The 27,333-nt window shown below is 36.2% G+C and overlaps 1 protein-coding gene across 1 annotated transcript; it reads right to left on the reverse strand.

The window, feature by feature from the left end:
* Nucleotides 1-17,184: 17,184 nt before the first annotated feature.
* On the reverse strand, nt 17,185-27,153 carry LOC102683909 (G-protein coupled receptor 54-like). Its single transcript, XM_006626615.3, has 6 exons — nt 26,839-27,153; nt 26,095-26,479; nt 25,181-25,305; nt 24,440-24,575; nt 23,806-24,044; nt 17,185-18,792 (listed from the first exon to the last, which is right to left on the reverse strand). The coding sequence occupies exons 2-6, from the start codon at nt 26,390-26,392 to the stop codon at nt 18,442-18,444; spliced, it is 1,149 nt and encodes a 382-aa protein (XP_006626678.1). The 5' UTR covers nt 26,393-26,479; nt 26,839-27,153; the 3' UTR covers nt 17,185-18,441.
* Between the last annotated feature and the right edge of the window lie 180 nt (nt 27,154-27,333).

The raw sequence follows: 27,333 nt of genomic DNA on the forward strand, positions 1-27,333 counted from the left end.
ACCCCTCCTCTGGAAAGGTAGTAAGTGGGTGGAACACAATGTATCGATAGAATTGATTGCGCACAGATGGGTTGGAATACTTACTGTTCACAAACTTAAACTTCCTAGATAACTTGCTGCAAAGCCCGGGTAATTGCTTCTGTTGTAAGTGATAACTTGGAATTTCGTCCATTTAATTTAATGTGTCGTACTTTTGCTGCTTTTAACCATAAAAATGGTCATTTTAAGCTACAGAGATCACTTCATACAATATGTGATGGTCCCTTGTAATTGTATTTACACACAGTAGTATCAGAAGCACATTGATAAAAACGAACGTAATATATTTGATTTATTTAAGAAAAGAATATTATATTAAAATAGCGTTTAATATACCTAAATATACCTTGAAGTTTTAATGCTTTTTCATATATGATTTTGAAATATTCTGTGGACTCCATTAATAAAATATATGTGTATTAACCACTTTCAGATTACAGTTACCATTAATTTTTCAGTAAGTGTATTAATTTATAATTATTATTATTATTTATTATTATTATATTATGTGCTAAGGTGGCAGCCTGAAATTCATTACCTGCCTGAGGGAGCATACAGAGATAAGTGTATTTACAGTATTCTGAAATCATGTAAACTACTACTACTGCACAAATATACAATAATTGTAAGGCATTTTAAGGTAATTCTATGAAACTAAATTAATTTAGAAAAAGTTTTGAATAGTTTAGACATCATGAGTTTCCATTTGTCTTTAACATTAATAATCTCGTTTTTTTTTTTGCTTAGAATGGATGGGATTTGTCTCATACATAACAAATATTAATTTTCCTTCAGAATATCAAGACTGCAAGCTTTAAAAGAACAAAGAAAGAAAACTGTCTAAGGGTCTGAATACATTTGAAAGGCATTATATATAGTATGCATTTTACATTTTCATACACGTGGGTCTCCGTCTTATCATATTATGCAATTTCAACCCCACTGTATATGTTAGGGTATCTTTGAAATAATGCTGTATAAATAAAATTAAAAGTATATTATTTTACTGGAGACAGCACAGTGGTGCTTGCAGTGCTGGTACCCTGGATTCAATTTCAGACCTAGGTGCCATCTGGATGGAGTTTGTGCTGTATGTGTACCTCTGTTCATAGATACTTTATTAATCCCATGAAGGAAATTGCAGTGCAACAGCAGCCTGGCACAGTCCACACAGCACAGTGTAACAACCGTATACAATAATACAACAATACAATACAGTAAGTACAGTCAATTAGAAGTAAATTAAAAATGGAGTATCTGGAATTGCAAATAGTACAGCAGATACAAAACAAACCAGAATGTACAGTAAAAAGAAGATGTATTGCACATATGTTGCAAATACCCAACATATATTGTACATCAGTTGTAAACAGAAAAACCAGCTGTAAACAGAAAATTCATGTTTAATCCAAAAACAGATCAATGTTGCCCCTGCCCAGACACACAGTGGATGAGTTGTAAAGTCTTATGGCAGAAGGCAAGAATAACCTTCTGTAGCGCTCCCTGTTGCACTGTGGTTAGATCAGCCTATTGCTGAATGTGCTCTTCATTCTCACAAGCATGTCATAGAGGGGATGGGAGACATTGTGCATGACGGCCATTAATTTGGACACCATTCTCCTCTCAGCCACTACCTCCAAGGGGTCCAGGTCAGACCCAATGACAGAACTTGCTCTTTCGATGAGCTTGTTCAGCCTGTAAGCATCCCCTGCTCAAATCCCAGAGCCCCAGCACACCACCGTGTAGAAAATGGCACTTACTACAACAGACTGATAGAACATATGAAGCATCTTAGTACACACATTGAAGGACCTGAGCCTTCTCAAAAAGTAAAGTCGGCTCTGGCCCTTTATGTAGATGGCTTCCGTGTTCTTAGTCTATTCCAGTCTATCATCAATGTGAACACCCAGGTACTTGTACGAGTCAACTATCTCCACGCCACTCCCATGGATGCAGACCGGAGTAGGTTGACCCTCTTCTTCCTGAAGTCTATCACCAACTCCTTCGTCTTTGCCATGTTAATTTGCAGGTGGTTCTCCCAACAGCACTCCACAAAGCTGTTAATCAGTCCTCTGTACTCTTCCTTCTGCCCTCCCTCAGTACATCCCACAATTGCAGAGTCGATTGAGAACTTCTGCAGGTGGCACGATTTCACAATTTCACATTTACGGGTCATCGGGTTTTCTAAGACTGCTCATTTTATGCTTCATTTTGTTCATTTTCTTCTTTGTTCAAGTATAAAACCCTGTCTGTGAGCATTCCTGGGTTAACCGTGTGGCTGTGGAAATGACACGGCTTTCCAAATGTATGTTATTCTTTATGTGAAACTGTAACGTTTTGCCTACTCTTTAAATATGTAATGGAATATATTTCCGATGATATTAAGATATATTACTACTGTTGGCTTACTGTGACAGTTATTATTGGTAACAGTAAACAGCAAGCTGCCAATGTACAAACTGGAATTGTTTTTTTCTTTTTGTTTGGCAGTCTCCTATCTTTTTATATTCATGTCTCTGCAAACGGACAAAAACAATATTTCTTCTCGCATCAGATGATAATTTTTCTGCATTTTGCTATGTAATTTCAAATACAAAAATGTATATGATTTAAGCATAGTCTAAAATCCTTTGAGGTTTGTAAAGCTTCAGCGATTGACCAACAATAACAGTATTGTTAACGAATGAATTATCACATTTTAGCACAGTGTGTAAACCGGGGGCGGCGCCAGGTGAAAAATCTGTCGGGGGACGTCTGAAATTCTGAGGGGGGCGGTGATATTTCGGTTGAAACGGAGTAAAGAAGTGAAATCTCGCAACCATGCCACTGATTAGTGCTTCATGATAGAAGATAACTACGACCAATCTGGTATTTAGCGATGAAGTACAGTTTCACGTTCATCAGCACTCTCGCGATTATTATTGTCCGGAGCGACAAAATAACCATCTTCGTTAATTTTTGCAGCTACATCGACGTAGCGAGGTTCTGAATCGTTAAGAAAAAATAGTTGTAAAACCAACAGAAAGCACAAAGTTCTATAACTACAGTCCTAGTTATATAACAATTATAAGTATAAGGATTAACTACTACAAGGAATCGGTCCACCTGAACAAATAAGATCGTAATAATGCTGATACCCAATAACGTAGACACGATGTAATATGTGCCGTTCCTGGACTGATACAGCCCTCCTGCAAATCAAACAATCCGATGTTGAAACTCTGAATTCAGGATTAGTATAGTTATCTGACTATTGACAAAGTACAACTAATTTTTAGGGCGCAAGTTAAGTAAGCGAAAGTGTTCAAAAATCCTTTTCCCCAAAACTGAGGGGGCGACGCCCACTTTTGTCCCCTCTCCCTCTCCCCCGTGGCGCTGGGTCTGGTATAAACGCAATAGGTTTCTCATTTAAATGCAGTACTATCTCGCATAAACACAAAAGGTTTCTCATTTGAACAGAAAAAATAATTATTTTTCTCTGTGGCGCTAATCTTCCATACTAATAATGACAACAAATTAATTTATATTTAGAGATTTTTTTTCAGGCTTTTGTTTTACTGATCATCACTGATAGTGTGATTCATAAATTACATATGATAGTTGATTTTTTACTTTCACAAAAACATTGGCTGCGGATTCCTACTTATGAATTAATGGTAAATTCTGTTTTTTTTTCTTCTGGCAGTATTTATCATGAGTTGTAAACAGTGCTTAGAAGTAATGGAATACAATGTGACACCGGGAGGCGTGGGTTAAAGTAAGTAACTACTAAAGTAAGATTTGAATGTGCTAAAATAGTTTATTGATAAATTCATTACAAGATGTTTCAAGAATTTAACATTTATGCCCCCTTTTCTTCCTGATTAGTGCAGCATATGTTCCATAGAACTGCCTAATTCCACTGATGTCTTCAGCAAGGTAGTTGTTGCTACTGAATCTTTTGGTGTTAATTCCAATATTTTGCACATGCACTGCATTACAAAGGTCTTTTAGTTTTCTGAAGTACAGCTGCACATTTTGTAGGTAATACTGTGAACTGCTGTACATGCATTTAGTGAATGGTGATTGTTAATAAACGACATTTGATGTTTCCTTGAGTTTACTGTATTTGCATGTGCTATACCATGCTCTGTATACTCTATACAAGGAAGGCTGCCTATTATAAATCTCCCAAAAGGATCAGTCTTACTGTGGATAAACTATTCTTATAGAATTTTTGTTTTCTCTGTTATGACGTTTGTTACTTCTATTACGAAGTCCTTATAATACACTAGATGTCTTAGATCGATCTCTCTACAGAAATGTAAAGTTTCTCTGAATAACAACCTGTTCACTGAGGTGCCATCTTGCTGCTTGATGACTAGAGGAACTATGTTGTCATCTTGTTTTTTATTGACACATTAGCCATTTTTCAGTCTATAATAGGAACAGAGGATTTCGATAAGACACAGGTGGTGATCTTATCTAAACATTTTCTAGAAATAAAACATTACATTTCCTCACAAATTTGAAGCATTTGGGATCTTGTAAAAAATACATCTTGGATTGTACAAATGGTGGAATGGGAATTAAGGCCTTTGGGTGTACTGAGTCATACTGCAGATAAGAATGCAATCTAATACAGCTTTATCTATAACAAGCATACAGTATATAATAACAATAAACACAGGAAATATTATGCAGTGTTTTTCACTGTGGAAAGAGTTGTTGTGGGGTGCAGATTATGCCAATTAAACCCTGTCAAATCTTAACGTTAACTGTAACAGTTATCACCTCAGAGATATTCAATGTGCAGTACAGTATGTGTTTATGAGCATTGTGGGAGGTTGTTTTTAAATAAAAATTGTTGCATCTATTTTAAGGTATTTTATCAATATAATATTGAAAGCTCCATATATCCCACTGAATAAGCTCCAATAGAAAAGGCTGCTCATTTTAAATGTGAAATAAGATCCTTAATGTGGGAGGGACAGCCAACAAGAATCTTCTTTACTCATTAAACGCCCCAGGTAAAGTTAAATACAAAAGATTCAGGGAGCTCTCTGGTTTAATGTGTGTGATGATTTCAGAATGGCATACAAAAGAGACAATACCCTGTGTGGGACAGCTAAGCTGTTTAAAGGAATTTACCTAAATACACAAGACCTTTTCCCACATGAACACTTGATAACACAATTCCAAACACTTATTGGCACCCAAGTGAGACACTGAACCTTGAATGAACATGAGTGTTCATCTCCCTTCCTTATCTGAATGTTATTTTTTTTAAGTTACAAAGAAAAGGTATTCCTTTTTATTTCTATAACAACCCCTAGTGGTCATCCAGTTGTCATTGTGCCCCAGACTAGGCCCACATGGGACAATCTGTTCCAGGACTGGTAATATTACTACATTTCCTTTTTTTCCCTCTTTGCACTTCCTAATGTAAAAATCATATTTCTCTTATATTATAAATAACAGAATAAATGCAAATAGCATCTTGACACACAAATGCTTGACAAACAAATTGTGCACAGTATACAGGATTTAGCTTTTTCCAATAGTTCAGTGTCCCCATGGAATGAAATAATTATTCTGCTGATACAGTAAAAAGGAAAGACAATTACTGATATTTCAGTTTGTAAACATACTTAAATCAGTATGTTAAAACAGTACTGTTTATTATTTTCTTCTTTTCTCTTCTGTCTTCCTGTTTTCTCTCTTGTCTCTCCCCTTTTTTCACTTTTCTTTCTCTGTACTTGCCTGTTTTTATGCTGTATTCCTTGACTATCGATGTCACTCCTAATAATTTCCAAATAATTAAGCAACGCAATATAAACCTTGCAATTTGTTTGATCAATAAACCTTTTTCTCAGTAAACATCTACTTTTTTTTGAGCTCCCAAGAACTGTACATGTTGACGCTAGCCAGGTGCTAACCATTGCCCCTTAGCTTATGCCAGTTCAATAGCCACTTGTAATTGTTACAACAATATGAATTGTGCACTAGTTTGTGGTTATTTGTGTGATACCTTCTTATACATAGTTGTCTGTCTGGTTCTGCTGTTATTCAGCATTTCCCTGTTTTGTCACTTGCTCTCTATGTTCCACCCTTGACCATTGAATGGGTGGAGCAGTGGTGGAGGGTCCAATGAATTTAGGACATTACTACTGTACACTTCCTCACACAAACACAAATTCCTCAAAGGTTTGTAATATAGACCTGCTCTTTACCAATGCTTTAAACACATTCACCATTTCTGCAGACCCTGTACCTGAGTTCTTATTCTTCTGAGCCTTATAGATGTTGAGTCCACAGGGATTTTGTGAGGCAAATAGCTTTCTTTTTCCCTTACATCTCACCACAAACACAAAGATGGTGTTACTGATGGGTAGGCTGAGATCAATGAAGAGTCTGGAGATCAGGACACTGAACAAGGGTTTCAAATGGGAGCAGGTGCCATAACAGCGCATGGAATACCATTTAATTCTAAGCACTGAAACGAAAGAGCAAAAGACATAGATGGCTCCAAAACAGACACTAAGGAATAGGAGGCTAGGATGGTGTGCAGAACCATCCACTGTGGATCGGGAAGAAAGATCTATGCAGGCTCTCAGCATTGTCTATACTGTAAGAAGAACTAAGGGGGATCTGGAGGAGAATCTGAACAGCTGAAATCTGTAAATGAATAAAGAGGATTAAAAAAGAAACTTTCCTTTTCCCGAGCCAAAAATAGGATCATCAACTCAGTTAGGAACTCCTGGCCTCACAATCACATTCCATTGGGGCTACCCTACCACCCCAACAGCCTTTCTATCACCAGGACCATTAATGACAACTTCCCCATCCTACAGGATGATCCCTCCACTGGTACCCTTTTTCCTGGCTGCCTCATCATCTCATATGCTGACCACCCAATCCACGTACCCTTCTTGTTCACAGCTCCCTTGACTGCCTACAGCAATCATCCACACCAGGTACTTTCCCCTGCAAAAAAACTCGCTGCATCACTGTAAATATATATCCCTAACGGCCATGATCATACTGATCTCTCCATCTGCATTCTCAAAGAGGGGTTTCGGAATTCCTATTGCAGAAGGACATCCAAAACCAAAATTGTCCTGAAACTAGGATCACACATTCCCCCTTCCCTCAACAACAGACTCTTCTTCTTCTTCTTCTTCTTTTTTTTCACAGCCTTAGTCCCAGACTGTCCTGGGGTCACCTGCTTTGGTTGCTCTTCTCCACTTGTCTCTGTCGAGCACATCTTCCTCACATCTTCACATACCTCCATATCTTTTCTCACACTATCTATCCATCTCTTTCTAGGCCTGCCTCTTCCTCTGTTACCTTCCACCTCAAATTCCATTACCCTCTTTGTTACTTCCTCAACGTCCCTCCTCATGATATGTCCATACCACCGTAACCTCGCCTCTCGCATCTTCTCAACCACATCCACCACCCTACATCATCTACGGATTTCTTCATTTCTGATCTTATCCTTCATTGAAATCTGCAGAATCCATCTCAACATCCTCATTTCAGTTCTTCTCATCAAGTTCTCTTCCCTCTTTCCAACTGCCAAGCATTCAGCTCCATATAGTAGTACAGGTCTAATCACAGTCTTGTACATTTTGCACTTTAACTTTCTAGGAATTTTCCTGTCACAGATTATTCCAGTTATTTCTCTCCACTTGTTCCATCCAGCTTTCACTCTTTGTTTTACTGCCTCCGGTGTTTCTCCTCCCTTTACCAGTTTTGATCCAAGGTATTTAAAGCCATCAACTTGTTTCAGTTTTTCTCCATTTGTCTCCTCAACATTGGTCATAGTATCTCCTCTTCTCTCCAACAGACTCGTTTCCATCTAATTTTCTCTATTGATTTGCAGGTTTTGACTTTACACCTCTCTCTACTACACACCAACCGAGTGTCGATTCTGCTTCTCTCCTGATCCCTCTTCCTCTCCACTCCCAGCTCTTGTTCTCCCATGCTCGATTCTCCTCTCTCTCTCACACCTGAAGAAGGCTCCACCGCTGAAACATTGTGTTTCTTATTATTTCTGTCTTATTGATGCAAATGGAAGGTCAATTTCTGCTAAAGTTGCAGAAAATTAGATTAATAGATAAATATGGAACAGGTTAAGGTTTATTCCATGTTAAAAGGAAAAGTAAAGAGACAAATTTCGGCTGTGGAACCTTGTGTAGGTCCCTTAGTTTAAAAGGATTATCTTGCTTATGCCTGTACAGAGATTCACAGCTCCATATGAAGTGTGAAAACTACATTTAACATCTCTCTTACCTCTTTGTGGATACTGAAACAGTCACGTTTTCAGATACAAAATTAATTAAAAAAACTGTAATTTCCTTGTCTAGCATTTGATCACACCGTTCATTTTTGTTTTCTTATCCTTTTCCTACATAATTAGAGACATTAACAAAACAAGAAGTATTTGTCAATCTGATGCTTTGGAAAATCATGTTTAAATATGTATAGAAATAACTATATATGATATATATGATATGATATATTCATTATTCTTAATTTTAGAATTGCATTTTTTCCATTTAAATTTATACAACTTGGTTTTATTTTATTATTGTTTTATCACCCCGATTCACTTTACTTAGAGCTGCTTCTACTTTTTAAATGAATTTTAGTTTTGCAGTAACTTCAAAATGTCTGCTGTTTCTCAATGTTTTTACACACCCTAGGTCTAACAGTGGGTCTTTAAATCTTTTAGGGCAAGGTTATCAAACATTCTTGGTTTAATTGTCGTTCTTAATCCATTTCTTTTGTCCACTCAACAAGTCCATAAGGTTTTGAAGTCTTTATACATGTTTCTGTGTCTAGCATAGCATGTTGTACCACCAGAGTCATCCCAACTTCACCCTTCAGCCATTTACTTTTAATTGATCAGTTATTTGCCTAATGTAAAAATATTTGAAAAAAAGTCTACTAAATTCAAAGATCAAACTTCAATCAAGCACATAAACTGTAGATTTACTGTATACAAATGTTTGGCTTCACTGGAACATTTGCCCAGTTTTAAGGAGATCCTGATTTAAAAGGACTTAAAATCTCAGCACTGCAGCCTAGCACAGCAAGGCTACAACAGAACATCGCAGCTAAAGTATATTTAAAAATCATTTATTTTCATAACCATCCATTAAATTTGGGAAAACATATTTTCTTCTTTCATGCTTTTTACGTCACAAAAATAATTACACACAGAGAAATAACCCATCTGTTCCCAGCTGTGCCCAGAAAATTGTATACAACCTCTTCATGTATTCATATGTATTTCCTTATCTCCCATGAGTAATTGATATAATCAGGGGTTAGACTTGTGCATCCACTGTGCTCTTTGTCAATCATTTGGTCAGGCAATGTATTTTCTGGTGAAAACAAAATAGACATTAGGCCTATCTGGTGGTTACATCTGCCAGTAATCCATAGAAAGCGAATAGGCAGAAAAAAACATTCTGAAAAAATGTCAATCAAGTACTGTATGTTAAGATTTTACAAAATTGTTATTTGAGCTCAGCACTTCTATGCTATTCAGAACAGGTATTTAAAGTACAGCAAAGAAATGCCTGATTTTGGAAATATCAAAAGTTTATTTTTATTTTTATCAAACTATAGAATTATTATTTATGTGCCAAAAACAGCTTGCTTGATGGAATATCAATTTCCATAAATAAGTATCTGCTGCTGCCAGGAGCTCTTGGTTTTTATAACAAACATGTCCAATGCTTTAAATATGCTTTAGGAGTTTCTAATTATATTCCTTGGCAAATATTTAAGCATTACAGTCTTTCAAGAAATATCAGTACTGTACTGCAGAAAAGACTGATTTATAAAAGCTTTAAAACAATTCTAAATTTCAACTATAGAATTTGATACTTGATCTGTTGGTTATATTAGGCTTAGTTGCTAAACATTCTTTTCAAAATGAGTTAATTTTGTTGTAGAAAAAAAACTTTTTATCAAATAATTTTTGACATAAACATAGAGAACAATAAGGAATGGGTGACTAAAGAGCTATATCGAAACTATCAGAGCTTAACTGAGTGATTTATTCCAATTAGTTCATTTTAAATATTATGGAAGAGGATTTATAATGAGAAGCTACTATATTCAATACAAATAAAAAGAAAATTCTGAATGTTCTGATCCTACCAATAATGCTTCTACAGATTATGTAATGTCTGCAAAAGGAACAACTAGAGGTTAGTTTCAAGCTGAACAGTACAAAGAAAAAAAGGAACAACACAAAACACAACACTGGCTTGACACCTAACCCAGAGGTCGGATGCATATTTCAAGAAATCTCCACATGTGTTTTTTTTGCCACATGTTATTTATAATAGGTGATAATTTAGTATATTGCAATTATCAGTGTAATGGATGTATACAATGTAATTGTATTGTAAACAATATAATTGCATGATGAAAATTATTTTTTACTTATTGCTCCTCCTAGGTACTTCATTGTGTAATCAAAATTGTATTGAAGTGTATGCTGGAATGACTACTGGATCACTAAGAATAAGCACTGCAGAAAATTGTTTTGCATTTAAAAAGGGTAACTGAGGTAAGGGAAAAGAGTAAAACCGTTATGTATTATGTATAACACTGATTATGTATTGTCAACCTGCTAAACATTTTCCAGCTGGTTTTAAACGTATAGTTCAGTGCTACCAAAATGTGATAGAGAATTTAATTATTACTGAAAAAGGAGACTTCTTTGGATTTTAAGTTACACAATTTAGTTACATAGGCTTTAAATAATTAACTATATTTGAGAGTGTTTATTCAATTGATTCATGAATATGTAGAGCATTCAATTTTATTGTAATTTTTCATATTTGTGGTTATGATATAATTATGTGATGTACTTATTTAAAGTTATTCAAATAGGAATAATATGATGGTTAAGATATTTATTTGGGCTCTGATCTAATAGTTTCTGTGCACCTTGATATCCTTACAATCAAAATATTGGTTGAAAAATGATAAGCAAATTAGCAGGAAAATGAACTGCAGATTGGAACAAGATCCACTATTTTTTCTGTGATATTGTTTAATAAGTTATGTAACATAGTGTTTTTTTTACTTTTTGGGTGAAACATCCTCTCCTGAACATATCAGGAATCTATTTCATTAGATGTAGAATGTAGTCAGGCAATTGTATCTGTTACTGGAGCAAAAGGCGTTTAAACTAATGAATGTTATATGCCTGTACTTCTTGTTTACATAATACGTAAAAACAGTTACAAATGAGGAGTAACTTCAGCCAATATTGTAAATGAGGATTTTCACTAATTAATTGATCCAAGGATTTTATCCAACCATTCCCTGTTTTGAAAACAAGTGCTTGTTTGTGTGTAATTATTCATGTTTCACTGTCGATTCAAACAGTAATTTAATTATCTTTCACTCACACAAACCCAAATAATATAATAATTTCCTATCTGGTCTAGATTTAGACTTCTGCAAAGAGAATGTATTATTTTGAAGAAAAATGTATATGCCATAAAATGACATTATGACATAATTGATTGGCAACACTTAGCATCACATTCGCTTCACAATGAATGTTATTACTACACCTCCTCCCTGCATGCCTGGTCTTCCTGGCTCCCTTCTTTCTAGTTTCTCTCAACTTGATGCTAATGTCTTACTAAGTTAGTTTTGTGCGTCTGCTATTAAGATCACATGGTCTGAATTATCATTTCTACAGTATGCTTATGATACTCAAAACTACAGTACATCCATTACTAAACCTGACAGTGAAGTGGCTGTTTCCGCACTCTATAATTGTATTTCTGCCTTAAAAACCTGCATGAAAACCATTCCTTAATTTAAACTGCAGCAAGACTGAAGTCATGCTTCTTGGCACCTACCATGTTGTCTCTCACTGTTGCTGGTCAACACTTTCATCTTCTTTAGAATTGATTACTGCAATGTCCTACTTGCAGGTATACTGTATCTAAATCCACACTGAACAAACTTCAGTCATGGATTCTATCAAGATTTGTGTCGACATCAAAATGTCCATGTTCACCTACTGCAAAAGACTCTACGTGGCTTGGCACCTCAATACCTGTCTGATTTACTATTGTCCTACTCCCCTCCTCTCAGCCTTCATTCTTCTGACTCTGGTCTCCTCTCTGTCCCTCAAACCTGTCTACGTTCTATGGGTAATATGGCCTTCTCTTGCTATGCCCCAAAGCTTTGGAATTCTATCCCCAAGGATATCTGTGAGTCACCTTCCTTGATTGCTTTCAAATCCAGACTCAAAACCTTCTTCTTCAGAAAGACTTTTACTTGATTTATATCTGTGCCTGCAATTTTCCATTTTCTACTACATTGACACCTTTTTTTAATTGTGCTAATGCCTATCATTGTTTTGTTTTTCTTAAACTGAACTGCTTTAAGAAGCTACTTTTACAAGTGGTAAAGATAATAATAATATAAGAGGGTGGAGAGGAGGAGTTTATTGCCATATGTACATGTACACTGGAATTCTTATTTGCACTGATCTCTCAGGACATGCACAGTACAGCAGATGACAGTGCAACAGTCAACACCACACAATGTAGACAGTTCATTACAAAATGGTACATAATAAACAGTAGCAACTCAGAACTATAAATATATTGTAGTTTTACATACATTTTATGTTTTGAGCAGACTGAGGCTCCATTCATTTTTCCCTCAATCTTGATACATTTTCTGGTCCCTGAAGCTGATAAGCAGCTCTGTAACAAAATGCTTTAATCCTTTTTGCAAACTCCATGCAGGATTGGATTTAAGATGGGTTTGCCACTCCGTCATTTGGGCCAGCTTTGTGGAGTGGCTAGAATGATTTCCTTGGTCTCAACCATCGAACTCTGTAACTCTTTCAAAGTTGTCAGTATTTTTACGACCACTGAACTAATTGCAAATGAAAGAATCAGTAAAAGTGAAAACATGATGACAATCTGCTGCAGATAACTGTTTTAGAGATGCATAGTAATGTGCAAATTATACATTTACCCTTAAAAAGACATCAGACATGCCAGTTATAATTATTCTAATATAGAATATATAACAAAGGTCCAACTTGACAGTGGTTGCTCTTCTACATGCATCTCATGCTCAATGAAAGACTCATTTTCTAAAATAAGTTTTTTGAGAACTTTGTTTTAATTGATTGATTACATTCAATGTACTGTATGTTGATTAATAAAAATATTTTTTTATGTTTGGTGTTGCTTTATTTTGTTTTACAAGATTAAACATGCTCTTATTGATTAAAACATGAATATTTTGATGTTGATTGCTTTTCATGGTACTTCTGTGGGAGGGAAAGAAGTATACTCATCATACTAGATCAATAGCTGTGCCCAGAATTTCACTTTTAAAGAATGGCCAACAGATATGCAGCAGCAAGACATAAGCAGATGTTTTGTGGTTTACCAGGCAAAATTCATGTTAATGGACAATGCACAGTAGTATGAGAATGATGTAACAATAACACAAAACAGACCAGAAGAATATGAATTGAGCCTGATTCTTTCATTTGCATAGTATTAGTTAGGTTAAATAGAAACGTGGGAGGATACTCCAGGAATAAAAGATTAATCTCCCACTGTGGTCCTGGAAGCAAAATGTCAGGGGCGCTGAGAGGCATAGATTTTGTGACCTTTTTAGTTTTAAAAAAAAATTAAAGATCTTTTGCTTCTGTTATGTGTGTTCTGTAATACAGCAAAGAATTAATGGCAAAGGCAAAATCCACTCTTGCCACGACTCACCTTGGTGCATTACAACAGGTCTGAATGTACAAATACATTAATTTCAACCACAATAAACATGGATTTGAAAGGCATAGTAGATTAAATAATGATACATCTTAAACATAAAAGTAAAAGGAATAATTATCTTATTACAAAGGCCTGTATAGAGTATACAAGATATTATAAGGATACAAGAAGGCACTGCGTAGTAAATCTGTAGTAAATCACTGCGTAAATGTAATCCTAATTAACTCTTGATAAAATATGGCAGTGTTTTTCAATGTTGTACTGTACATCCAAGTGAAAATCTGTTTCTTGTTTAACATGGGGTAAAAGTGACAATGCCCTAGTGCCACTGCTCATACTTCTAGAATGTTTGTGGGCTAATGCCCAGTTATGAATGTGACTGGCACACTTTGTACTGAAACAACATCAACAACATGTGATAGGTAATTAGAAGATGTGAGGTGATGACTTTGGGACATCACTTTCCTTAAGCTGCGGTAGTTTTTCCTTCACAATTTCATTTCTAAGATCTGTGGTACAGACTTCAGGCCACAAAACTGGATCATAATAATTGGAAGAAGATGCCAGATCAGGTTGACTAGGTTGATAGGTTGAGGCCTGAGATCACAACATGACCCGATACCTTGAATATGTTGCTATACTTTTCAAATCGAGTATTTGTACAGTACAGTATCTTTCCTGGTTGACATTTGATGATTCGTGTGCAAAGGCTGGCAGATGCCCAACATCAGTATCCTTGGCGCTTTCATCCATTGCTAATGCATTAATAATGCATTTCTGTGCTTGTTCAAACCATTTGCCATCCACCCTCTTAACATATTTTACATTTTTCACCAATAGCTTCATTATGTTTTTCTCAACCTCAGTTTTCAATTCACAACCATTTACTGTCCTGCTTTACCCTTGGTGGATGATGTCTTATTTTCTGGACAAAGTTGTGATAATGATAAAGGGGGCTGAGGGTGAGGACATGGTGGGATTTTCATGATGGATTGGTGTTAATAAATTGTTTTTAATTACTTTTGTTCAATATTTACAGCCCAAAATAATTATATTAGTTGGTTGTTCACTGTGAAAAATTGTTTAAACATATGTCCCTTGGTAAATGGCACGTTGTATCAGAATGTTTTAGCAATAATTTTCAATATTGACCTAGCATCAGAGCATTGTGAGTCCCACAGTAATTTTATTTTGATTGTGAACTTGGTTAGTCTTGAAATTCATATGTGTTTGTCTTTTTTGTTTTGTATATGTCCAGTAATTCATATAGATTTTATGTCTGTTTATTACATGTAAATATAAAATATAGTTCTGTAATAACTGCCTAAAATAAAAATATAAAAGAATGGATGAAAATAAAAAAGGGTTCTCCTGAGTACAAACAAAGTCTGTGCCTGGGTGGAATTGCATTCTTTGGGCATCTTCTGATGCTGACCTAACCAGCTGTATGTTTATAGCAAAGCAAGTATCAATGCTTTTTTGTTCATCTTTGAAGCAAGAGCAGATATTTGTTTTTGGTTATAATAATCATAATAATTCTTATGCTTATAAAGTGCTTTTCTGGACACTCCACTCAAAGTGCTTAACAGATAATGGGGACTTCCCTCCACCACCACCAAAGACAGCCAAAAAGTTCACCTGTATGCTCACCACAAATTAGGTATCAGTGGAGGAGAACAGAGTGATGACGCCAATTCATAGATGGGGATTATTAGGAGGAAATGATTGGTAAAAGTCAGGGGGAAATTTGGCCAGGACACCAGTGTAACACCATTACTCTTTTTAAGAAACAGCCTGGGATTTTCAATGACCCCTGAGAGTCAGAACCTCAGTTTTATATCTCATCTGAAGCATGGTGTCTTTTATTGCAGTATAGTGTCCCCATAGCTATAATAGAGCATTAAGACCCACACAGACCACAGGGTGAGTGCCCCCTAGTGGTCCCACTAACACCACTTTCAGCAGCAACCTTAGCTTGTGATATAGTTGTTCAGAATGTGTCCCTTTTAATTGTGGAGTGGCTTCTCTGGTCACATCTTGGAAAAGAAGGTCATGCTCTGGGAGACAGTATGATTTAGTCTCTTCCCTTTTGTTTGTATGATGTTCCAATGTGTGGCCTGAGACAAGTGCTGTTGCTTCCTGGGTCAAGTCTATTGACAGAACTGCCCCAATACCTGTGCCACATTAGACTGCAAGAAAATACTACAAAGAGTGTACCTCACTTTCATGTGCAATGATCCTGAATGTTCTACACTCATCTACTTTATACTGTATGTAGATGTGTTTGCCCCATCTTACATTTATCTAAATCTTTTTGAATTAAATATTGCAGAGCACAAAGCAATAGATGTGTGGTTGCAGATGCAACTTGCCAATGCAGATCATTTCCATTAACTTTACAAGGGTTTAATTAGATCATGTGTCTGTTTCATAGCCTGGATTTTCCACTTTTGAGCTAAAAGATACTGTATAGTAATTACAAAATAAGTCTACCCAAGAGAATGCTACACTAAAGATACACTATGAAATCCTCAGTGTCAGAGTAGGAGAAGAAAACTGGTGTTTCAGGGAATTCAAAATAAAAAGGAGAAAAATACAGACAATGTGCTTAAAAGTGATACGAAAAACTAAGACTGCAAAGGTGATTGGGCACAAATTGCTCCATACTGGGAAAGGAAAGATCAGGACCAGGAAAGATATGCGGTGGTGGTAGAGGCTTATCCAAACAATTTGGAGCTGTAATTTCTATCAAAGGTGCTCTCAAAAAGTATTGACTCACTGGGAAAAATTGTTCAAACCTGGCTTTTTGCAGAGCGATCTCAACAACGCTAAGGTAGGAAAACAATGATTTGGAGAATCAGGATTTTACAACAGATTCCTGAAGCAGGCAGGGAATTACAATACTTTGAGTAGCTCAATGTCAGAGCACTGAATTACCATGGTTTCGGGTTTAAATGTGGTGACTAGGCAGACGAATGGATGATTGGATCCCTGCTTGAAAGGAAGAGGGACATACAGCACAGAGAGGTTGGACTGACGTGATGTTAGACCTGAGAGGAAATAGAAGGATTAGTATTCCCCTTGGTCCTGGGTTCTGGGATTCATTGTTTAAGTGCAATTACAACTGTTGTTTCCTTCCATTTCTGGAATAAATAAATTGACATACACTGATTAAACATTGAAACTAAGTGGTTTAACAGCTCCGTCTTCAGAGGCCATAATATTTCAGCAGTTTACTTATGTTGATAAAAACAGATCTAAAAAGCTATTTGTCTAATGTAGTGCTCTTGTTAATGAAATATATGCTGCATCTTAATTATCTTTACATAAGAACTTTTCACATACACATTAATCTGAGTGCATTTTTTTTTATTTTAAAGAACATAACTCACAGACCATATTTTGCTGCTGCATTTAAAATAGCATCTTGGCACTTAACTGACAACCAAAATTCACTAACATGGTAATAGTCACAAACCATATTTAGCAATACACATTTCATAAACAAAGTAGTGAGAATTGCATCCTGTATTTCAGTTTGACAGAACCTTTAAACAAAATTCCTTCAAGTCTGTCAATTAATGTCATTTTTAATTTGAATGCTTTTTTAAAGATTCTTTTTAAAATATATTTAGAAAGAAAAAAAAACACAAATGCTATCAAAGACCTCTGAACACAATTACAAAAAAGGCACATATCAACATGATAAAGCTTTTTTTAAATGAGCAAAGGAACTTTCAGCACAGTATAGTACAGGACGAAGCACCTTGAGAAGTGCCATTGTTTTAAAGATATATTGGAGAGGAGTTCTTTGTATGGTGTGGACATTAGAAGCCCAACAGCTCTGTTTTCAGTAGCAGGGGAGTCATTTTCTAGTCCAACCAGTTTCAAATATCTGATCAGTAAGAAGTCTGCCTCTGTCACCTCACATTGATCCAGTTTTGCACGAATACTATTCTGCTGTTTAAAGAAGTTCTCATGGTCAGTGGATTGGAGAGTGCAACTACTCTCTGTACACGCCTGTAGAAGGACACCCAATGCCAGGTCAGATTAGCACCTCATGCTCATATTGAAATATGACCTAAAGCTGTAGTTTTGTTTTAAACTGTGAAAATTAATCTAAGTCTCTGATCCAGTGTTGTGGCCAAAAAAAAACAACAACCCTGTATTTTGCTGCTGCATTTAAAGTGATTTAATTTTGTAGAGCACTTAAATTGTTTCCCCCTCTCATTAAACTTTTTTCTCCTGATATTTGGACAACTAAATGACACTCTTCTCACAACACTATGAAACAGTTCATGTAATTTCAGTCACGAAACAAAAATAAAATGATAGTTCTAATCCTGGTCTTGTTAAGGGGCAAAAAGATACAAATAATTCAGAATCCAACAGAATTTAATCTTGTGGAAATAATAGACAAGAGCATGATCTTTTTTTTTTCAACACAGGTAAAGATGAAAGAGAGTTGCATAATTTTGCAACGTAACATTATCTGTTTTGTCCAAGCTGGCTGACACAAGTGACAAAAATACACATTATTAAGTGTTAAAATTTCGATCTTTTGTTATCTTGTCTGTCATCAAATTTTTAAAAAGCTCATAACATTTTGTCATATTTATGTTCCCGATGAAACGAATTGCATTTCAGTGTTCACAGCTGCAACTCCAGTGGTGCCGACGCGCTGTTTGAAGATGAAAGGAAAGGCCTTTTTAAAGGACTTTCTGAAGTTGGCCCCCATGAAAGCATACACAATCGGATTGACAGATGAGTTGGAGTAGGACATGCAGTGAGCCCATATTTTGATCTTGTATGTCGCATAGCTCCTACGAAAGTTGGAGTAGAAGGCCTGTAAGAGGATGAAGAACTGAATGGGGCCCCAGCAGATAGTAAAGAGCACGACGATCACAACCACCATCTTGGAAATCTTTGTGCGCATGGCTTCCGACCTCTCTGCCAAAAGCTGGACCTTGAGAACATGACACACGGTATATTAGTATTCTCAGAGGTTTCACTTTTAAAACTACGGTCTGATCTGGTTTGATCAATAATCAGTTATTCCATTCCTTTGACCATTACTCCTGTTGATGATATTAGAATTTGCATATTTTAAGTAAGGCGGATTATGTCAATTATCATTAAACAATGGCCACTTTTAACCTGTTTCAAAAAGTGTTGAGTATTATCTTGTACTGTATATGCTGATATTATGTATGCTAGAAAAAAAAGTTCAATTCCACATATGTATGTCAGAATTTCAGTGCACAGTGCACAAGGTAGTGATGTTTGATTTTTCTGGAATCTCCATATGTAAAAGTCACATTACTTTTTATAAGGCAATGTGTATGTTCAAGGTAATTGTTTGGAATGGAAGAATTGCTTAGGATTCCATGAACATTCTGTAAAGGCTGAATAACATTTGTTCAGTTACATTCATGGACACAAAAATTAGGAACCATTCCTTAATTAACTGATTAAACATTTACATTCTGATTGCTTTTAGTGGTCTAAATAAAACAAAATGTCCTTCCAATCAAAGCAAGTTGATGTATATTCATTCCTGAGCACAAACTCAGTAACTCAATGCAAGAAAGCAATAGCAGCCTAATATAAGGGAGAGATAGTAATGTCCATAGTACAGTACGCACATAAAAAAGATTATTGTTATTATTGGAGCAGGTTTGAGTATGATCATGTGTCAATATAAACAAAACTGATTGACAATGAATAAATATATTGACAAATCTGTAAACACAAAAATATATAAAGCTAGTTTAAGGGAATTTAACTAAGGTTAAAGCAGGGCCAGACATAGGAGAACTAGGCCCCCTAACGTGCAACACAACATTCTTTTTAGTCAGTTCAGTTGGGTAGCTGCGTCAGCATGTGTAGTCTGCAAAGGAACAAGTAATAGGTTTATTCCATGCTGAAAAAAGAAGACAGAAAGCCTGAAGAAGGCTTCACAGCCGAAATGCTGTGTTTTCCATCTTCTCTTTTCAGCATATTTTTTAATCGGCACGTTTTCAAATGTGAGTGAAGAGCCACTACAATTAATTTTTCTGTTGCGCGCCCTTCCTCCAAGACCGCATGTCTGTGACGTAGAGCAAGTGCGAACTTCAAGTGCGCGAGTATTCGAGTGCGCAATGGGACACTCTCGCGTGACGTCATTCGTTTGTTACACGGCTCAGGGTCAAAGGAACAAGTAATAGGTTTATTCCATGCTGAAAAAAAGAAGAAAGAGAACACAACGTTTCGGCCGTGGAGCCTTCTTCAGGTGTGAGAGAGACAGGACAGTAGGCAAAGGTAAAGTAGCGGGAGAACAAAGGTTGGGAGGGAGGAGGAGTGAGAGGCGGGAGCAGGGGATAGAAAGAGAGGCCAATCAAGAGGTGTGAAGTCAGAATGGGTGCAGAGAGGTGTGAAATGAAACTTCCAATGAATGGAGAAAATTTAAAAGAACAGTAGTCTGTCGTTAAGAGAAGGGAGAATGTGTGATCCTAGCTGCAGAATAATTTTGGTTTCGGTGGTCTTTCTGATGTATGAGTTCGGAAAACCATCTTTGAGAACACAGGGTCAAAGTGCCTCCTAGTGTTGATGCTTCTTTTCCAGTGGTTAAGTGCATGTAAGCATTCATTTATTTTTTTAAAGGAATGTTTTGTTCTCCTATCGCAGTTTAATTTCATTGAATGTCTCGTCTATACCTGCACAAAAGGTATGATTCATTCATGTTGAGCAGGCTCGACTCAAAATGGGCAAACTGAATAAACAGTGGTTTTGCCAAGGTTCCTTAAGGCTGTGTACTACTAAATGCATTTAATCTCGTCTGTCCCTGTAAAAGAAAATGACAGCATGGGGAACATAACGCGTTCATTCAAAGTAAACTAAGTAAGTTAAACCTTGCAATACCTCAAAGCTTTTTACTATTAAATGCGTGTACTATTAAACATTCCGTGTATAAAGCACATAGCAGGTAAACGGATATTCATCAGTCGAAATAGGGTGACGAAATGCAGACTTTATGTCAAAACGTCGTACCTAAAATACATACATTATTAATATAAGTAGTCTAATGACATTTTGTTTTTACATAAATTATTATGAGTTTTTAAAATGTAAAAAATGTCTGTTATACTAATGCTTGAAAATTTTATTCTCCATGGCAACTTCTCTCCGCTTTGATAGGCTACCGCTACAGCTTGAAACGTCACCAGTCCGCAAATAGTTGGGGGTGATTCCCTTCAGCGGAGTCCGCTCCGATGCAGACCTCAGAGGATTGCGCATTGGGGGTGCTCGTGAGCCCCCTATTGACACAAATTTGAAATGGGACACCCTTAGCCCTTGCAGACTTGAACGGAAACGCGCACAGGAGTGGCGCAACATCGCAAGCGTGCATAATATAATGCTGTTTTTTAATCTGTCCAGAAAAAAACATCAAGAACAAGAGTCACTCCTTTACCTACATATGGAGTATGGAACAAGCATCCCAAGGATGTTATTGGAGTTGGTTTCTTTAAAAAACAGCTTGATCCTCCTAGGAGCAATGAACTATTAACCACTAAATGAGCTAGATGCACGTAGGCCAAAAAGCCTCCATTGTAACCTTTCTTAATGCAGTTAAAAGGTGCATATGATTTAATCAAGATATTATTTTATAGATTTGCCAGTATGTTATCAGCTCATAAAGCTCAGTACAATATACAGTACAGTGTCAATGATCTATTAATATTAAAACGAATTAAAAGCAATGAATTTGCTCTAGTGAAAGCAAATACAATCCATGTATATGGTTAATAGTCTACTGCATAAAGGAAAATTAATTTCTTTCACCTTGAGATGAATGCCCTGGCAGTCTGTCCTGACTCATTCTCACAGACTATGGCAAAGAGTCTGACTCCTTATGAGTCACTCATGACGGTTTTTCCTACAGTACCTGGCTGAGGAAAACAACTACAGTACCGGAACATAAGGAGATTGCTATCAGAATCCCTTCCCCCCTTAAATTTGAGACAAGCCAAGTACAGTAGCTGCTACAAAGAGGGAGATGAGGTAAAGTGAGGTGATCAAGCACAGACAGATGTTCAAGAATATACGTACTTACAGTATGTGAGCAGAAGTATGGATAATTAGGGTTTGACCGTCCTTCTATTTAATTTTATTTATATTTTTAATTAGTGAGTCTGGTCATGCCTTTATTGCACTAAATGCAAAGTAAAAGATGGAAAAAGTCCCAGAGGAGTTCTTGAAATGTCAGAACTAAGACAATCTGTTTGAGGGGTCAGATTCATGCCACCACCTTACTGTAACAGCTATGTAAAGGAAATCTTTAAAAATACAAATTTCCTCTCTGTAACAGAAGCTCTTTCAGGGTATCACAGCAACAGGGTTTTAAGTATACAGTAGAATGTGTTCAGCTATTCAAGGTTTGATAAGTAAGTTACACAATCTGCTCAGTCACCCAAGGTGTAAATCCCATTTAAATCTGCAGGTTTACAAGAAATGTATTTTGACAATAATTCTATGTTTCATAAAATCTGGATTCTTCTTTCTGGTTTCTTACCTTAAGGTTTCTTTCTTTATCATGATTTACAAATTCAATATCACTTACAGTGTGACTCCTAATTAATTTAACAATAATCTCAGAACTCACATTTACTGTATGAAAGAACATCCTTTGGGTATTTTAACCATGTATTTAATCTCTCCTCTTGTTTATTCTTTAGAATGTTGCAAAACATATGTTGTTACAGAATATGTTACAAAACCTTTCTCCGAACCATTCTTTGAGCCATTAAAATAATCTGGTTTCTTTTAGATTATTTCTGGAAGAGTGTTCTTTCCTCTATTAAAAAGCATTGTAATATAGAAGACTGTTATATGATATATATATGAGTTTTATTCCCAGCATATAAAGTAATTGTTTTGTACCGCAAAAGACTCTTTGGGTTAATCCATGTATAATGGTCTGGCGAGGAGTGTTAAGTCTCTTTAGATCTCCACTTGATAACAGCCCAGGTTGAACAGGGAGAAAACATACAAACTCATACAGATAGCACCCCAGGAATTGAACACAGCCCCCCAGTGCAGGAACCCAGCACAGTGCTGGAGGTGGAAATGCTAACAACTGCAGCTCTGTGTCGCCCACTTGTAAAAATCTTCCTTCCCATAAAGAAATGTGTTCACCTTCAAGGTGCTAGAACAATTTTAGAACTTTGAATAATGCTTATTTCATTGTGATATTTTGTTCTAATAATAATATGTATGTTTTTCTAGAGATTTCTTAATGTGTGTGTGAATAAATCTGTCAATTGCACGATATACTTTAGATGCGTTTTAAGGAGAACTGCAATGCTATTTTTATATTTCAGGGTTAGAAAGCATTGCCATTGATGAGTGCATTTCACACCACAATGAAAATAAAATGCACAAAGGAACAAGTTAAACTTCCAATTTACATAAAAAAATAGACTAAATGTTTAGATACCTGGTGATGTGTACTGGCCCTACATTGTACACAAGTAGGCTTGTGAATATATCTCTTTTAGCCCAATAGAAATATTGCTCTGGACTTTGAGACATCAAATACTAGTTGATAACTCTGCATACAAATCATGTTGGAACATTTTTGCAGTGAAATGTCTGCTGTACAACCTGTGCTTATTCGCTCGTGCATCGCAGTAGATTAGTCATTACAGTGATTAGTGAGCAGGAAGGGCTGGTTTAAGTCACAATTTCTGCAAACTCTCAGTCTCACCTGTTGCAACGACATGGTGAGTACTCAGTACTTTCACAAAGTTCAGGATTTCATGATACTGGCAATTAATTCATTTTGTTAATGAGATTTAAAAACCGCTCTGAGAAATTGGGACTGCAGTTCTCCTTTAATCAAACAGAACAAATATGAAGCATTGGCATCATTCTATTTTAGACACTTATTAAGAGCTACACACAGCTAAAGAGGTATAAAATGCAATATTCAGTATCTCACCTGATAGTTGTTATCTACTGGTTCAACAACTGGCCTGCTCATTCTTTTCAGCATGAATGCATAGCAAAAACAGATGGTAATAAGGGGTAGAAGGTAAACGGCCAGGAAGGTATAGAGAATGAAAGCCTTCTGGTGGTATGCTGAAGGGAAAGATTCTGTGCAGTACGTCTGAGGTCCATACCAGTATCCTGACTCCAGCCTCTGGTATATGGCAACTGGCACAGACAGAACAAAAGAACCTAGAAGGAAAAAAATGAATTATAAAATACACTGAACTCAAAGACCACAGTTGTGCTGAGTATATTCTAGGCTGAAAGAAAATGAAGAATATTTGCAAAAGCATGTTCAAGAATTCTAAAATTCAAGGGACAATTGTTAATGATGCTGCTGTGCAAGAATTTTGATGAAATACAGTGAAATATACATTGAAATACATTGAAATATAACCATCTGTATTAACTGAAGTCACGTTACTTTGTGAAGCTACTGTACCTAAGCAGGCACGGCTCGTATTTTTGTTGTTACAAGATAATGACAAATCTGGTCCATTGTCAGTACCAGTACAGTGGAGTGGCACAACAAAATATCTAAACATACCTGATTCTCAAAATAAAATAATCAGTACTGCCAGTACCTAGCCAGATGCTCACACTAACGGCCATCGCTACTCTGGGAGTGCGGTGGCGCAGTGATTGCAGTGGGTAGACCGTGGCATAACAGCGGTCAACACTCATCGCACTTAGGGTGATGCATGTTGCCTGGGCTGTTACCTGTCAAGGTGAAAAATAATAGATTTAGGCTACAGCTCAAAACCTTAAAAATAATCATTTTTTTTCCAAATATATTGACTACCCAAACCCCACAACCTCAATTTTGTTTTGTTAAAAATGTTCACATTCTCAACCTCCTTGAATATTCCTTTTATATTCTGCCCTTGTCTTAGCTAAATCCCTGCTTCTTAATTCCAGTATGTCAGTAGTAGTCAGTAGTCAATAGTAGTCATTCCTACGACTAAACTTAAAAGTCTGTCAAATTAGTTCAGTGGTATATCTTACAGTGCCTCGAGAGCTATGACCAGCAATGCTGCCTCCCACTGATATGCAGAATTTAGAAACACATAATGGAGCCAAGAGCTCTGACCCCAGCAGCTGTACGGTGGAGCAACCACCAAATTTCAACTAAACCTTATTTAGGATGAGTCCTTTATTGACAGCCTCTTTATGAACAATAAATATTCCCATTGATATTTCAAAATGTTAATTTATAATAACCACGCTCTTCAGAATTTCCCATTTTATTTTATATTTCAACTCTAAAACTAATTTTTAAAGGGCAATAAATGTAAATAACGAGCAGCCATGGAAAAGGAACTAACCTGTTGCAGATAGTTCACAATTCTGCACATAAAGTCTCCAAACACCCAGCTTGGCAGTGGGTAGAGAGTAGCAGTGAAAGGCACACAGCAAACCAGAAATATGATATCTGTTGTTGCCAGATTTGCTGCAGAAAAGAACAATATATCTGAGTGCTTTTTTTAGCTTTGCAACTGGAATATAGCAAAAACCTAAAACATTTTTTTTTCAAAAATTTAATAAACATATGACTTAGTCATATGTTATTATTAATTATTAATACTAATAATTTAAAAATTATTAGTATTGCTAATAATTTTTAAATTTGCAAATAAAAAATGTGCAGTTGAATCATAGATCAGAGGGCATTGTTTCTTACTATTATTGCAGACATTTTTGTTTTCTCCCCTCATCAATGAAAATAAAGTAAGGTGGTTATTTTTAGTATCCAGTATGTCCAAAATTATTCAGCAGCCAGAATCCTGATCAGGTCTAGTGCAAGTGATCACATTACTCCTATCCTGGAGTCCTTGCAGTGGGTTCCGCAGGTTTTCACAATCTTTGTTTATTTTTAATTGTTGTTGTTGTTCTTGTCATTCAGTAAAACGCTTTGAGAAGCCACCTTAAAAGGTACTATATAAAATTAAGTTATTATTATTATTATTATTATTATTATTATTATTATTATTATTATTATTATTAGTTAGGAAGAGAAACTATAATATATGGAAAAACCTTACAAACTGGCTTAAGGGGTTACATTCCTTTTCATAAGGTAAAATAAAGATGATAAAAATAAGAACTGTTCAAAGGATCCCTAAATAATACAATCATCTTAAAATATGATTTTTAAAATATTCACTTCACTTACAGTTATGACATATTGTTCTTAATAACTGCCACAAAGAGTACTGCGAAATATTACAGTCTGCCTTACCTATGTAAAAATTGGTGACAGTCCTCATCTGTCGGTGCTTAGTAACCACATAAATCACTAAAGAGTTTCCTATCAGCCCTACCAACATAATTAGGGCAAAAAACAGAGGAACGAGCCAGGCATCAACCAGCAGTGGAGGGCTTGGTTGCTCTTTGACAATTGACCCATTGCACCCTGAGCCCAGAGAAAAAGCAGCCTCTGATCCTTCTGAGGGTATGCTGAGATCCAAGCCATTGTGACAAAAGGACAGTCCAGAATTATTCGCTGAGTTCACTGCAGTTGGAGTTGTTTCCACCATAGCATTAATTTGGTCCTCCTAACAACAGTGGGATGAAGAGTCAACCTCTGCAGAAATTGTGAAGGAAGATCTCAGCGCAGATCCTGCCTGTGTATGATAACATAGGGCAGCAGTAAATAATCTGATGATGATAACATAGGGTTTACAGCTTTTCTTTATGTGGCATTCTTCAATAAATGGAAATGTTTTACATCCTAGGATGAAGCAGTAAAGGATGATGGATTGATTGATGTTCCAGTAAACATGCTGATAAATATCCCATGAAATTGTGCTTCAATTTTAAAATCAGTTATTTTTCAGGTGTCAAAAAAACGTAAACTTTTAATTTCATTCAGGACTGAATTCAGTCTTACAGTATATTTGAAAAAAGACAATTGACACTTTTATTTATATCTTTGTACATCTTACAATAGTACATAAAGATTTCCAACAGCTTTTCAACTTACCTACAGTATGATTTACCAAATGCCTTCAGATTAGTGAGTACTTGATCCCTTGCCAAGAAGATTCCCTTCATGAGACTTTAACCATCCAATGATGAAAATTGTCAAAAGGGATTGTAAGTCCAGACTTTGTAAGGTCAGTGGTTTATAGTCTAACTTGAATTTAAAATAAGAATTGTGAATTTGCATTCCACCTCACCACTGAGAGCAATTCTGCATCCTCTTTGTGTGGAACACTCTTCTTAGCTCTTGTGGACAGATTATGTGAAAATTAACTCAGTCCACTGCGTTTTGTAGGAAATAGGGAGAGCATCTGTGGCTGTGAGAGCTATTACAAATACGGGGGTGATCTTTTTCTCTCCCTTTCTCTCTCTCTCTCTTAAAGAGACAGAAATGAAATAACACTTGAACTTCCTGGCATATTTTCAGGATGAAAATGTGTCACACTGGTATGAAAATGTGCAATTACCTTTCATTTTAAAGGTAAAAATTAAGGCC

This window comes from Lepisosteus oculatus, chromosome 3, assembly GCF_040954835.1.
Source record: "Lepisosteus oculatus isolate fLepOcu1 chromosome 3, fLepOcu1.hap2, whole genome shotgun sequence".
Classification (NCBI taxonomy): domain Eukaryota; kingdom Metazoa; phylum Chordata; class Actinopteri; order Semionotiformes; family Lepisosteidae; genus Lepisosteus; species Lepisosteus oculatus.